This window comes from Mycosarcoma maydis, chromosome 4, assembly GCF_000328475.2.
Source record: "Mycosarcoma maydis chromosome 4, whole genome shotgun sequence".
NCBI lineage: Eukaryota > Fungi > Basidiomycota > Ustilaginomycetes > Ustilaginales > Mycosarcoma > Mycosarcoma maydis.
Window position 1 is genome coordinate 609,426 of NC_026481.1, and position 15,657 is coordinate 625,082.

Sequence of the window (15,657 nt, forward strand, 5' to 3'; positions counted from 1 at the left end):
GAGTCAAGTGAGAGCGAGAGAAAGAGGAGAGAGAGAAGCCCAAGCTGGACGCTTGATTGGTCGATGGATAGCACAGACAGTACGACATGGCATAGACAGACAACTCACGTCCTGTGACTGTGTTGGCGGCAATTGTTCCTCTCTGACTTGGCGGACGCCCACGAGCGTGGATTATGCAAAGTTCAACGTAGGACAAAGCGGGGCAGCAGCAGGAAAAGCCGAAATCAAGGACGTGGGGTCGTGGGTTGTGGTGCATCCCCGCAGCAAACAACTCACACTCTCACTCACACTCACACTTATGCTTGTTGACCAAATCATCCAATTCGTGAATCTAAACTGACGACTCACCACAACGACTCACGACTTGAGTCGAGCTGATTCACGATTCACGATTCACGATTCACGATTCACGATTCACAACACACGACTCACGACTCACGACTCACGACTCACGATTTACAATTCGAGGCTGCTCTGGGGCACACGGAAGCCGAAACACAGATTTGGCTAGCAGTCAGGCAAAAGCAGGAGCATGGGCGCAGCTCATGCCTGCTAGCGTGGCTCCAAGCTTGCTTGACAACTCTGCGGAGAAATTAACAAACTTACGCGAGACCACCGAGAGCGGGGAGAAAATTCTGACTCACAGACTCACGACTTGGCTGATAAGTTAAGTCAAGTTTATTACTAATAATACCCGCGAGGCCAAATCGTGAATAGCAAGCACAACAGCACAACAGCACAACAGCAAAAAAAGCACAAAATGAAAATAACCTAGCGTTCGTCGTGCGTTGCCACGCCGCTGAGACGGACCGAACCGATCAAGAAAGAGTTTGTGAGTACGTCTCGGGTGGTCACTTCGGTCAACTCGACCTTACTTAGACCCCATCTACTGCACAGTGCGGGTGAGGACCTCTCTGGAGCGTACGATACCTTTTTCGGCGCTCGTCCGGTTCATCCCATCCATCACAGATAACGATTCTCTCGGCCAAAGGCGACAAATTTGCCCGACCGACCGAAACACCACCGAGTACAGCAGGGGACACGCCTGATGCGTTGTACGTATGGCTTGTGTGGTTGCAAGGCAGCACAGTGGCGCAGGATGTGCAGATCTACCTTGCCCCTGGTTTCTGAGCGCTTCTCATTTCGATGTGACGGGCGACGGACGATGAGCGAGGAGTGTTTCGGGTCATTTCTCTCATCTGTTCGTTCCCAATTCGTACATTTGTGCTCAATTTCGCGGGGGGCGGAAGATTCCTTCTGCTTTGGATTCCTTTTACTCCTACCCAAAATCGTGAATGAGATCGGGGAAAAAAAGGACCAGACGGAAAAGGGAGGAAAAAAAAAGAAGAAAAACCAAGGAGAGCGAATTTCACCAGCGCAGTTGAATCCGTTTGGCTGCACCCTTGCTCTTGTCAGTCTTAACCACGAATGGCACGCACGGAGCTGAGAGGGCCGACGTGGTGCTTGGCATCAGTCTATTCGTGATTCACGATTCGTATGCACTCGTGAGTGGTAAATCTCAAAGATCAGTTGACCTTGCCGCCCCGCTTGATCGCTCAGATCTGGCCATTGCACTGTTGATACGTTGGCGTCCGTCGAGATACAGACTCCGCCTCGCAACTATCAACTGGGTGTGTGACTCGCGACTCGTGACTGCGCCGAGAGAGGCGGATGTTCCCCCACGTCGAGAGGGGAGTGGCTCCCTTGGCCTAATGAGGTACTTCCCTGAGCACAGAAGGATTGAGCGCATTTCTTTTGCGTTTGCGTGTGTGCTTAACCGCGTATCCTCTACATCGGCTTTTTTGACATTTGTGTTCCGAAGTTGCCGAAAAGCGGGAATGCACAGTGCACCAAGGCACCAGCATGGAGGGCACCAAGCACCAAGGCGAGGAATGTCGTGTTAGACTTGTGTCTGCCACTTCCAATTCACGATTCATTTCTCTCGGTGTCTCGCACGTTCGTGGTTGGTTCGAGCTGCGAGTAAGAGGGGCGTGGACTCATCTCTGCTCTGAAACCAGCTTATCTGGAAAAAAAAAAAAAAAGGCAGATTCAAATTGAGGTGTTAAAATGGGGCGGCTGGAGCGGCAAGATTCACGAGGTCAGCTGTCAGCTGTCACCTGTGATTACAGTGATAAACGGCCGAGTCGAGTGTTGATGCCAGCTGTAGTCATCGGCGATGCGAAAGGCTACGATGCAGTCCCTCGTGTCGAGCGACGGAAGGTCACCCTTGCAACGGTGCAGTGCCAGACACCAAGTGGCAAGTTTATGATCCATTCTTGCACTCTCGAGGCGAGTGTGCGAGGCCAATTCACGATTGAGCATGTACGGAGCAAACATGGAGGGTGACACCTCAATGGTGCTGCTTGTACTGCGCTGAGGGCATAGACGTATCGAGTGGCTGCGGTTTGGCGAATCGGTGAATCGGCCAATTGAGTTGCACGATCGATCAGCGATGAACACAGCGATCGAATTGTGATATTCACGCACGAATCGTGAAATTAATTTGGGTTTAGATTCAAGGACAAGCTTTATTTCGGCATGGCTCGCTGACTTGTTTGCCACTCACTCACGACTCATGACTAGGTTACCTCACGCATCGAACCCTTTGGTGCTTGTGATCAACAAAGATAGAATAACTAATTGTTTCTTTCGTAAAAAACAATCAAACTGAAAAAAGGGTCTCTTTACTCACTGAGTTACGACTCGCGTCTGACATTCAAGATTCACCCACTGACCAACTCACGTTTCTCATGTCTGCCTGTTGACAAGTTAGTCGCTTTCGCCAGATGATGATTCTATTCAAGATGCACTCACGACTCGTCATGTGTCTTCAGTGGATCGGCTGACGACTCACGACTGGTCGGAAGAAGCATATCACCCAGCCTATGTTTACGATAAATGGTTCCATCTTTGTGATTCGTGACTGGAGCTGGCGTGAGGCTTGATCAGGGTTTCTCTTCCGAGTTTTAGTTCGCTTTTTCCGCGAGCTGAGCCAGAGTGACAGAACGCCAAACCAACCAGTCAGCCAACCTCCAAGAGCCGATCCGCCGCGCCTCGTCTCGCCTCGCCTCACCTCGCCTCACCTTGGCTTGACTCGACTCGCCTAAACGGCGAGGATCAATCTAAAATCACAGAATCGTCAATCGAACGCACACACGCACACACGCACACACTCACATGGTTCACCTCAGCTCCCGTAAACAGCAGCACAAATCACGAGTGGCAGAAGCGTGACTGTGCCATTGCGACAGTCACTGAGACTGTGACTGTAACTGTGATTGTGATTGTGACTGTGACTGTGACTGTGACTGTGACTTGGGCTCCCTTGCTGGATTCTACAAATCTCGGCTTTGCGTTCTCGAGCGGCGGCGCATTGGACGGCGTCGGCAGACTTTCATAGTTTAAAGTATCATTCACGTTACCCTTTCGTGTTTTCTGGCCGCTTCTTCCGCTCGGCGCTGTCTCCGTCCGCTCGTCGTCACCGTCACCGTCATCGTCACCGTCATCGTCACCGTCACCGTCACCGTCACCGTCACCGTCACCGTCACCGTCATCGTCACCGTCACCGTCACCGTCACCGTCACTTTTATCATCATCATCGTCGTCGTCTTCGCTCGGTCACTCTCAGTAGGATCAAATCACCGTCTTCATCTGATCTGTTGCACTTTACTACGCACGTAGCGTCGGATATATCGATTCTCACACACGCCATCACACTTTCTCAGCGCCGTGGCGTCGGTCGCTCAAACTCACCCCTCACCCGCAGTCTCGCGGCCACTCATCCATTGCATTGGCCGCTCGCTTCCTCCATCTCGACACCTTTTCCGGCCGCACTTCATCTCGCGCTCGTAAGGTTGTGGGAGCGCGAACGTCCACCTACACGCCGCCGCTTTCAGGCGCCTCGGCCGCTCAGGCACGCTTTCTGAGCCTAGCCATCACCGCTTGTCCGCCTTGGCGTTCTGACAGAGCTGCAGCTGGCTGGCTGGCGTGCATCCTCGTTATAGCTCGATCCATCCTTGGCAACAGCCCGACTCTCTCTTTGCTCGCATTCGACTTCGGCTTGCACCACATCTCGGCTTGCACTTCATTCTTCGCACGCTCCAACCAGGCAAGCCGTTGCTTGCCTTTGATTGCCCTCGTTTGCTTCTTGCAGCTTGCTTCATCTCACACCGCCCGTCCCCACTCGGAACCTCATCGCTCCTGCTGCCGCTGCCGCCGCTCCCCCGGCAGCCGCCTCGTCCTTCTTCACACTATCCTCGATCACACCCCAAACTTGCAACCGCTCAAGCGCCCTCAAGCGCCCTGGAGCAGCGTCTTCAACAACTTACACCTAAACCCAGCCCCAGCACCGCCACCCCTCCTTGCCTCTCACCCCAATCAATCCGACCTCTCTCTGTGCGTGGTGTAGATGGCCTCCTCTAGACCGCCTTTGCCCTTCTCCCAGTGCCAAATTGGCTTACAGTAGCGCTCCAACCCGTCTCACCCGCCAGCTAAGCCAGCAGATCCGGTCGGCAGTCGTCGTTGCATCTTCTCGCCTATCCTCCATCTCGCTGCGTTCAACTCCCTCGCTTGCTCGACATTACCGGCCACACATCTACGGCTTCAGATACTCCTGCAGTGCAAAAGCCTCACATCGGCCATTTCATCAGGCATGTTTCAGCCGACCTGGTCCCAAGAGGCCCACGCACAACCGCCGCACCAACTTCATCCCCAAGAAGGCTCCTCGCTTCCCAAAGACATGCAACTTCCCCAGCAGATCCAGTACGACCCTTCCCAAATCTCACACCAGGCACCAGTCCACCAGCTCTCCGAGTACGATGCCTCAATATCCCAACTCCCCAATGCAGCACCACCAGATCCTTCCGCCTATCCCTTTTCCATCCAACCGCAACAGCATCGCGATACACACCTGGCTCATAACGATCCCCCCTATTCAATAGCTCAGCAGCACAACCGCTTTGACGACCCGATGTCAGCCTCGGCAGATTTGTCCGCCGCCCGTCCTGATTCCATGCAATCCGTCGCCTCTCTCTACCTCGATGGACAGACCATGTCGGTCGACAACGCCAGCTTGGACCTAGGTACTTCTCATCACTCCAACGACTATCTCGCCCAGCATGATGACCCGTCTCGTTCGCGACCACCAACAGGCTCCGAACAAAATTGGTCACACCATACCCTCCCCTCCAACCAAGCTCATCACGATGCATCTGCCACAGGCGCTCTAGCAGGTCCACACAGAGCCGCTCGCCCTGCAGCGCTCAAGATCGATATGCCTTCCGTCGTGTCCAGAGGCGTGCACGACACGACTGCATCAACAGGCACCGATCCCGTCTCAGCCGAGCCTGGCAGTGCAACCACTCCACATGCGCTCCAAACGCGTTTTGCTCCTCTGCCGCAGCTTCCACCATCCATGTACGACAACCAGCCCATGTTGCAGCAGCATTCGGATTCCGCCAACTCTACCACCATGCACGATGCCCCCGCCTCATCTGGATCCGCTCTCATGCCCGCGTTTGGTACTGAATCGGCCTACTTTGCTCAAGCTTCGGCTTTGGGGAGCCCGGCCCTAGCTCATCAAGCCCCGGACCACATTCTCAACAGTCCTCGTCTCCACCAAGCTGAAAGTCTCGCTGGCGTGCCCGGCGTTCCAGAGAGGCTAGGCCCATCCGCCGCCCATCTCGGCGTGGCCGTGTCTCCAAGCTCCCCCATGATGTCCCAGCTCAGCGCCGGACACTACAGTCCCACCTCCACACTCTCTGGCGCGTTCTCATCGCGTCCTGGCAGTCGACCCGCCAGCCGTGGTCTCAAGTCCGTCGCCAGCTTCACCTCGTCTGCTGGTACTGGCACTGGCACTGGCACCGCCTCTGGTAGCGAGGCGCATGCCACCGGTCGTCCGCGCTCGAGTTCGGGCAGCGGAGTTGCACCTCGTCCCATATCGGCCTTGACGAGGACCACGAGCATGCAGAGCGACATCGCCTCTTTCCAGGCCGCTTCCCCACAACCCGCTTTGACGCAAAGCCGTAGCGTGCAAAACTTTGGTCAGATGCAACACCCTTCAATGCCAGGTCCTCTCTCCAGCCCACGTCCTCCAGCCGCCGCAGGTGGCACAGAACCATGGAGCCCTGCTCACTCTCACATGGCTCAGTCACATAGCTTCCGTGGTCCTTATTCCGGCCCAGGCTTTCAGACGCCACAGATGCAGCAGTTCAGCCCGACACTCACATCGCCAGCTCAGTCTCAGTATTCACCCCATACACACTTTGGCTCAAACTCGTCAGGTATGATACCCTTCTTCTCGCCGTCGATGGACACCATGCAGCACTTTCAAGCGTCGACTGGTCACCCCGCCGAGAGTTTCGACATTGCTGGTTTCAGCGAACAGCGACTGTCGTCTGCCTTGGCCAACAGCGCTTCTATCAGTGGCGCTCCTCCCTCAGCGACAACACATCAGCGCGAGGGTCACAGCACACCGACGATTGTGGAAGAGGAGGAAGATGTACCGCAGAGACAAACCCGAGCGACGGTGTTGAGAACCGCACACACAGACGTCCGCATCGAGCCTGGCTTTCAATCGCATCCTGCCGCGCACCAACTTCAGCATCACCATCCGAATTTGCAGCAGCTCCAGCATCCACATTCGATGCGCCAGCACCAGCCGCCTCACCCGCTGCCGCAGCTCTTGCCGGGCCACCTTCCGCCCGCTTTGCATCGATCGCATTCGGATCAGCTATCAGGTCTATGCATGGATGCGCCACCCACGTTTCGCAACCAGATGTCGTACCCACCGCACATGCGACCCAGCCTGTATCAGCAAGTCTCGATGGCCGAAATGGATCAGTTGCGTCAAATTCACGGCCTTGGTGTTACCGAGCGCAACTTTGGCGATTGCTCAGCTTTTATCCAAGATTATGTACGTCAGTACATCTCGACATCTAGTCGACTCGGCCTCGGAGAGAGAAATGTGCTCATCATGACCACAAGGGTTGCACAGAAGAGCTACGGCGCCGAAAAGCGATTCTTGTGCCCGCCACCTCTCGTCATACTGATCGGAAGTAGCTGGTGGAACGTGTGCCCGGCTTCGACACGTCCCTCGCCGTTTGCACCTGCTGGCGCTGCCGATCCCGATCAAGCCGCACCCACTGTACTCTCACCGCCTCGTGTCACCATCAATATCAGCGGCGAACCGGGCGTGCAGGATGGTGCGCTCGAATGGGCTTCCAGCAGCGGTCGTCTCATTGACGTGGGCAACCCGTCATCCGAGATGGCCATTTCGGGCCGATGCATAGGGAAACAGCTCTACATCTCCGATGTGGATGAGAAGAGGCGTCACGTCGAGGCGCTCGTCGCCATATCCGTGCCTGGTTCCTCGCCCATGGATCGACGTCTGCTCGGCACTTTCCCGAGTCGGCCGATCAAGGTGATCAGCAAGCCGAGCAAGAAGCGACAGTCGTCCCGCAACACGGAACTCTGCGTCAACCACGGCTCTGTTATCTCACTGTTTCATCGACTTCGATCCCAGACCGTGTCGACGCGCTATCTGTGCGTCTCGGGTGCACCGTCTTGGTTCAAGGGCTCGGACAACCAGCCTTTCCTCAACATGAACCCTCGCGACCAGAAAGGGTCCGAGCCGCCGAGCTGCTTCGTTGCCAAAATGTCGAGCTGGGACCCTTTCATCATCTATCTGGTCGATCCAAAGAAGCGAGCCGATGCAACACCGTCCGAGCCTGTGCAGCCACCTGTCAAGGGCTATCCTCCGCCGCCTCCCAACGCTCTACCCACGACCGGCTTGACCAGCTCGCAGATGACGATCCACTACAACCAGCCTATCGTGCTCCAGTGCCTTAACACGGCTGTCGTCAGCCCCGTCATGGTGGTGCGCAAGGTGGAGAAGGGCACCACGGTGCTGGGTGGTGCCTCGGCAGGACCATCAGAGTCGATCGCCCGCGAAGCGTTCGGCGACCCGGTCTCACAGCTTCACAAGATTGCCCTCGAAGTGCTCGAAGATCCGGCGGCGTCGGTCCCTCGACCTACTGGCGACTCGGGAGAGTCCAATTGGCCTGGCAACAGCGGGCCTTTCTTAGCCTGTCTTAACGAGTCGGTTGGCATGCACAGACCGAGCGAACCCAGGAGATGGGTGGGTAACACTAGCTTCAGCGTTCCTTCGACTCCGACAACACCCGTTACATCGATGAATCTAGCCGCTATGGAGGGGATAGACCCCACCGGTGGCTATCTCTCTATGAGCCCGACCAGTGCGGCAGCCTACGCGGCAGCGCAAACCCGCTACTCGTTGAGTGCCGGCAGGGCAGGTGCTACAATGATGTCGCCGTCAGCCTCGACAGGTTCGCACGATGTCTCTGCGATGGAGCCACCGCCTTCGTCGGACGGAGGCAAAGTGAAGCGACCACGTCGAGTCTCTTCCTCGGTGGTGGTGCAGAAGGAAAGAGCTGCTGCAGCTGCTGCGGCTAGCAAGAGTCGCCGACGTGGACAATCGCTCTCGATGGTCGGCATTCAAAACCAGGGCCTCTCCGAGGTCGAGGTACTGCGTCGCAACGGATCGTATGCAAATTCGATGACGTCGGACTCGTCGGCAGCAGGCAGCATAGCGCCCGGTGCTATGTGGTCGGTCGAAGTTGCCGACTCGGACATCTGGACGGTGGTTGGTACCGACATCGCACGTCATTCGTTCTATGTGCCACCACAGATCGTCGGTGGCTCACAGCCGCAGACCAACATCACCGACAGCAACATTGCGCATTTGATTACAGTGCCCGCTCCAGCACAGCCGATCACACCGATCCCCATCATCAGCAACATGGTAGCGCCACAGCGAGATGCCAGGTCACAACCCATGTCAGCGCAGGCGGGCGAGCAAAGTCCCGGTCTCGTGACCATACTTGGCGAAAACTTTCATCCGAATCTATTCATCTTTTTCGGCGACTGGAAGAGCACGCACGTTGACGTTCGGACACGCCAGACGATCGTCTGCGCCGCTCCTCCCAGCTTCGACCAGGGTCTTCCGCGCGGTCGGGTTCCGATCCTCATTGTGAGGCATGACGGTGTTATCTTCCCGACCGACTTTCATTATCAGTGTTGATAGCATCGTAGCGATGCGACTCGTTCACGATTTGGTCCCTTTTGGTCCCTTCTATTTTATATTTTTTCTTATTGGTTTTTGGAGCCAGGGTTTCCACGTCAATGGCAAAACACGTGACAAGTGATCTAATGTCACATGTCGAGTCGTCAGTGTGAGTGTCGCGTGGAAAGGATGTGTGAGTCTGAGATGTTTACCGGCCGATAAAGACTCCAGCGGTGAATTAGAGCCAAATTCAAGCGGCTAACTTATCGGAAAGCGACGGTTCGCAAGCGCAGGCGCGCTTGTCTTGGAGCGTGTCTTGGGCGGTCGGTTGACGATCTCGGTCACTTCTACGCCTTTGGACTCATTCTTGTGCTAGCCGTAGTCGTGAGTCTCGAATCTTGAATCCTTGCGTCCTTTGCTTACGTCAGATAGAACGTCGATGTTGACCAACAACGTCAGCATCAGCAGTGGGAAAGCCTTAAATAGTCGCCTCTTCTGTCGCCGCTCTTGATTGACTGGACGGACTCTGTCTTAGCGTTCCAATCATCGCAACCGTTCCAAACATCGCCACCGAATTTGTTCAAGATGACGACGGCAGGTGCGACTCGCAAGCTCAAAGTGCTCATGGCGCACGGCTACACGAGCAATCAATTCCAATTCTTCAAGCGATCCGGCGCGATTCGAAAGGCATGTCGAGACGTTGTCGATTTTACATTCATCAACGGTCCGTTGCTGGTCCAGCCCATCACGTCGGCTGGCGATTTGGATGCTCCGGATGTCGAAGATGGCAAGGTCGTAGACGAGACCACTCCGATCGAGGAGCAGCCACGAGCGTGGTGGAGGGCCGACGATGATGGCAACTACCTCGACTGGGATAAGTCGGTCGACTACATCAACGACGTGCTGGCCAAGGAGGGACCCTTTGACGGCATTGTAGGCTTTTCGCAGGGCGGCTGTCTGGCCGGTATCCTCGCTAGTGCTTTCGAGAAGCCGGACCGTATGCCTGGACTTCGACTGCCGAAAGGCCAGGGAGCCTTGAAATTTGCTGTGGCTGTGTCAGGATTCCGCAGTCGAGACCGGCTCCATCAGAAGCTGTTCGAGAAACCCATCGAGACGCCTGTTCTGCACGTGCTAGGACGTGCCGATCAGATCGTGGACCTGGAACGCTCGCAAACTCTCGTGGACGTTTGCAAGAACTCCCGAGTCGAGCTCCATGATGGCGGACATTCGCTGCCTTCCCAGTGAGTCGACAAAGACAGGCCAACAGGTTGAGCAGCAACGAGCATCCATCAACTGACCCCGAACTTTTTGCGTTTCTGATTCCGATTGTTCGATAGGGCTCCATGGCGAAACTTTTTCCGTGACTTTTTTGCCACGTTCACGTCGGACCCCTACGTCCCCAACGACCAATGGAAGACCATTCCAGGACCATCCGAGCGACCGCGCGGCGAAACGCCTGTGGGATCGGGAACGGTGACGCCGACGCCTGATGCAACTGAGGCGGCTACCACGGCGTCGTCAACGTCTGCGACAGGTGAGCGTGACATCGATCCATCCAACCCTCTGCGATCGGTCCCTAAGAAAAAAGCCAATTCGCCCTTTCTGGTGCATCAGAAGTGGAAGCAGGAACAGGAGCTAAGAAGAAGAAAAGCAGCCGAACAAGACTCTAGCAGCAGCAGCAAAGGCGGAAAGGAATCGCGCAGAAAGCAGCACGATGGCCAACACGTGACGACGGACCTCACCAGTCCACTGAAGTTGATTGTCAAGCTGCTTCGTTTCGCCATTATGGCGACGGCGGTGGCAATGGTCTCTGGCTTCTTTGTCGCTGGCGATCCGCTTTGGGGCTATCGTGGCAAGTATACAAAGCTGAGGACGTACTTGCCCGTAAGTTGCTCAGAGATAAGCCCTGATTTTCAGCATCAGTGGTTCGCGATACATGAAAGCTGACACTACATTCTTTTCGTCGTCGTTGTCGATCTTTGCGCAATACACAGTACCGAGAAAAGATTTTTTCGCTTCCAGAACTGGCCATGTACAACGGTCGTGATCCGAACAAGCCCATCTATGTTGCCATCCTCGGTGATGTTTACGACGTCACTGAAGGACGACGCATTTATGGGCCTGGTGGGTACTATTCCTTTTTCAGCGGAAGAGATGCTAGCCGTGCGTACGTGACGGGCTGCTTCAAGACGCATTTGACGCACGACGTACGTGATTTCGACGACAAGCAGATGAATGTAAGTGCTGGCGCGTTCCATGGATTGTGGCAATCTGGATCTCGATCTTTCTGCGCCACATAGAGCAAAGATTCGGCGAAATCGCGTCGAATTGCTGCCAAGAAATCACGAATGGGGACACAGGAGGGAAAAAAGAACCAAGCTGACTCTGGTTTCAAATTCTCTTGTCTTGCAAATCGAATGGTGGTGAACAGGATCTGATGACGTGGAAAGACTTCTATGACAGCCACGAACGGTACTTTAAAGTCGGTCGTGTGGTTTTACCTCGGATCGATCCGAGCATCCCTGTTCCTGAACCCTGTGAGGATGCGTCTGCCCAAAAGGCCTGATCGGAGTACTATGCAATGCATGTTGTTCGAGCGAGGGGCTGTCTGAGAATGGATGCGATCGGGCTTGTTCTTGGTTGAGTCAATGTGGTATCTGGATGGTATCTGGATAGTGTGCTGGAACTTAGCTGGCTGCTATTTGTCTGCAAGCTGCACGGACTGGTAGAGCTTTTACATTGGAGCGGAGCCAAGCCTGCACTTTTTTGCACCGGGTGCCAAAAGGTTGGTGATTAACCAGCGTTTGCAAGCCATTCAAGATTGGTGAATGAGACGACGCTGTCGACTCTGGGATGATGGGTATGCCAGACGGCCAGAGCGTGTGGTTGCTTGACGTGTAGCAAGATGAACGAGACGCATACGTCTGATAGCGCAGTATGGCAGATCAGTCGACCAAACCGAAGAATGCACGCGTAGATCCATGCGTTAAACGCAGCAGAACGCGAACGTTCCCGATGCAGCGTCCTTACTCAGCTCGCCGCTTACTTTGCGCTCAGACTCGAGTCGGAGTTGGATACGAGCATCGGTTAAGTTAGCTGTGCTATCATGATTTCAGCGTCAGTTGGCTCAACTTGCAAACACACAGGGCGACACCCCTACCGCGTCCGCTCACCAAAAGCCTGAATGTCGAAACCAGAATAGGTCAGATCTGCAAGACGGTTCATTTCAGACATGACGAGTTTCGCGCTTGCGGCCGCAGAGACACCAACAAGGTGCATCGATAGCGTATTCGTGATCGACCGCCAGCTAGGGTTCTCGCAATACTATCGTGAATCGTGAATCGTGAATCGTGAATCATGAATGCTGCGACAATTCACAATTTGCTCGGCGAGATGAGGCGGGACCGCATCTTGGCATCGACGTGGGCAAGTTGCTGAAATTGTGGCTGACCGCTGCGCAGTTGTGCCGCGCGTACAAAACTGCACATGCTAACAACCGTGAACGGGAAGCTTCAATTTCCAACACCGCCAAAATCTCAAACTTGGTGAGATCCACGTTTTTTCTGGTAAGAAACTAAGACGTAAAATTCGACAAATGCAAGAGCCACGAGTCAAGCAGAGCAACGAGGAAATCGTGTTCGAAGGCTGTTTCTGCTCCAAACCGGTGGAATCGTGAACAGAACCGAGCGCGACCAAAGGCAAACTGTCGTGAGTAATTGCAAGTACTTTCCGGGTTGGCGTTCGCGAGTAAGCTCGCTCCACTCACACGGTGCGGCGCTATGTTATTCGTTATTCGTGCTTCAATAATTCGAACAAAGTTTATTTTGGGCACTCAGGATATGCGAGACATTTCAACGCCTTAGAGCTAACCAGGCATGTGCGGTGAGCCAGAGCCAAACCTGCGACCCAAGCGAGAAGCGAGAGAGGCAAACAGACTCGGCTGTTCTCTTTGGCAGCCTCTGATAGAGGGGCTTGTACTTTGCTCTTGTACCACCATCTCAGACGTGGTCGGATTAAGAGTGCAGGTTTAGAAAGCCAAGTCGGCGCGATGCTGCACCCACACGCAACGAGCAAAGCACAGTCCGGATCGATCACCAGTCTGCTTGAGCACCCAAGAAAGCCAGAATGCCTGGCTGTTTGTCTCACAACTCGCCGTCTGACACGGAGGAGGAAGGACAAGGACAAGGACGACGACATTGATCTTGAGCCCTCGACTCACGACGTGGGTTTTGCGATGAGTAGCGACGAGTTTTGCAACCGTGAAAGCGTTGCTCGAAAATCGACAGTGAGAATCACGAATCGGAGAGCGGGTACCTGAGCCTGTCAACCATACCCACGTTCAGCGTTTGCACCAAACCTCACCACGATTCAATATTATCAATTAAACACGAGAAAATAGAAGTGAGACAGTTACCTCCAGGAGCGGGAACGGCATGCGTTGTTCGATGTGCTGTCATCTCACCTCGATCCAGACCCTGTTTTATTTTCTTCTTCTTCTAACGTTGGTTTGGGTTTCTCTCTCGTTTTCTTCGTGTTGCTCTGCTGAGTTCCAGATCTCGTGGCCCGGCAGGAAATTCTTAATATTTGGGCTACTTTTATCGGCGGAGTTGAACATGTGCCGTTGCACGTTGCAGCTTTACCCTGCGCACTGAGAACAGTCGTGACTTACGAATGAATTCAAGGCCTGGTTTGGTCATGGAAAGACGCTCAGACACCACCATGTCGTCACTTGCTGCATACAGCGTGATGGGTGTTGCTCCGGTTGCAAGACACATGGCAGTGCACGCCAAGTCAAGGCTGCTTTGGCTATGCTCAGTCTGAAATCCACACCGCTTCCATGGCTTCTTTAATTACAGCTTCCCTCTCAATGAGCCAGAATACTTGACCCGTAAAGTCAACGCAGACCACACCTAGGCACACAGAGCGAGGTCAAGACGGGCGAGGAACCAGAGGAACCACCCAATCCGATGGTGTCTGCTTCGGGGTGCGCGCGCGCCGTTCACATGTAAACAGAGATCCCTCTGCCAAGATCGAGGTCAGACCAAGTACAATTCCACGCCGCTTGTCTACTCCCTTCCCAAACTGACCACGGTATCGATTTCGTCTTTCATGCTTGCACTCGGCTAAGCGCAAGACGTTCCAGATACCACTCAAATCTGATACCAAGAGCTCTGCTTGTCTCGACTCATCGATGGAGTTGCGCGTGCGTCCCCGAGTGCGAGGAGCCAGCATCGGCTGCAAGCACCCGAGAGTTCTCGGGTCGCCTTGCTCGCCCAAAGTCTGTATGCTTGTCTTACTCTTATTTTTTTTTTCTTTTTCCGCGCCTGCTCCGCGTTACTACTTGACCTCCCATCGTGCAGCTCAAGTGTCTCGCAGCTTGGTCGCCAAAGTTTACCCACTCTATCTTCAATCCTCGCTCCTCTTGGCCACATGTCAATTCCAACCCCGCCTGTCCTTGTCACATAGGCTCATGCAGCAAACGCTGATAGTGGTCCTGTGCATCTTTACCCACGCGCGACTGACATATACAGTACTGTAATTGTTCGCACACATCTATGAATCGCTGACCAAACTTCAGCGCCGCCTGTGCCCGTCTGCGTTTGCGTTTGCGTTTGCGTCCGGACAGCTCATCATGTCACCCCAATCGCCCCATTGCTTGTGCTTCCGGTTTCCGAGATTTTCTGGCCTGCCGAACCACTGCTAAACTCCTTTTCACGATTGCATTCACTCCGCCCACGGACACCTAGGCGTGCTCGCGGAGCGTCTCTTCCCATGGCACGATTGCCTCGTTCATGCGCCACGAATCGTGAATGTTTGTTAGACACTCAGTCCTTGTGAGCTGTCCTTGAGCGCTGACCTTGAGAGCTGTCTTCGAATTCTGTTCCATCCTTCAATTCCGATGGCATTGCCTCGCATTGCCTCGACTGTTCCATAGACACCACATCAGCCCGAGGTGGTGTTGTACTTGGCTCGAATTCTCATCCGTGTTGCTTGTTCAGCTGCAGAATGAGCTTGCTTCTGTATAGCTTTCTCGCCGTCATCGCCACCGCAGCCATAGCCTTGGTCCGAAACTGCTCCGATCCTGGGCGCTGGTCCCGGCCAACCCATATCGCTTTCAAGAGCGAGATCGAGGAAGACGAGTGTATCGTGCTATCTCAACTTTACCCGCTCCGTTGCTCCGGTGTGCTTGCCATTGTCTACCATTTCCATCAGCCTGCCTTCTGTCGAGCAAAAGTCTCGCGACCATCTTCCATCTTACCACGCCGCCCGCTCCCATTCTTACCTCTTTGCTCCCCTAGATTCTCGCGATCGTCTCCGATACTCGTTTGTCGTCTACCAATATACTCCCCGTTCCGCATCCGCATCCGCATCCCGCTCACAGTCTGGCAGTGGTATCACACCTCAGCGCCCCTTTTGGTCCGAGTGTTCACCCTCACGAACCTCTCTTGCGGCTTGCTTTCCCGTCTTACACTCACTTAGTTCCGTCTCTGTATATCCCCACGGTTAGAAGGGTAATCGATCCACTCCCTGCTCCTGGTCTTCTCTATCTGGCGCCGACAGCTCTCACTTGCTTC

General features: G+C 54.6%; 3 protein-coding genes across 3 annotated transcripts; 2 read left to right on the top strand and 1 right to left on the bottom strand.

Annotated features, from left to right (window-relative positions):
- Nucleotides 1-3,213: 3,213 nt before the first annotated feature.
- Nucleotides 3,214-3,839, bottom strand: UMAG_06279 (uncharacterized protein; the record flags this gene model as incomplete). Its single annotated transcript, XM_011389986.1, has 2 exons — nt 3,214-3,613; nt 3,754-3,839. The coding sequence occupies 2 exons, from the start codon at nt 3,837-3,839 to the stop codon at nt 3,214-3,216; spliced, it is 486 nt and encodes a 161-aa protein (XP_011388288.1).
- Nucleotides 3,840-4,651: 812 nt separating this feature from the next.
- UMAG_06280 (uncharacterized protein) lies at nt 4,652-9,100 on the top strand (the record flags this gene model as incomplete). Its single annotated transcript, XM_011389987.1, has 1 exon — nt 4,652-9,100. One exon carries the CDS (start codon nt 4,652-4,654, stop codon nt 9,098-9,100), a length of 4,449 nt encoding a protein of 1,482 aa, XP_011388289.1.
- A 567-nt stretch (nt 9,101-9,667) lies between these two features.
- Nucleotides 9,668-11,648, top strand: UMAG_06281 (uncharacterized protein; the record flags this gene model as incomplete). Its single annotated transcript, XM_011389988.1, has 4 exons — nt 9,668-10,323; nt 10,420-10,966; nt 11,077-11,319; nt 11,514-11,648. 4 exons carry the CDS (start codon nt 9,668-9,670, stop codon nt 11,646-11,648), a joined length of 1,581 nt encoding a protein of 526 aa, XP_011388290.1.
- Between the last annotated feature and the right edge of the window lie 4,009 nt (nt 11,649-15,657).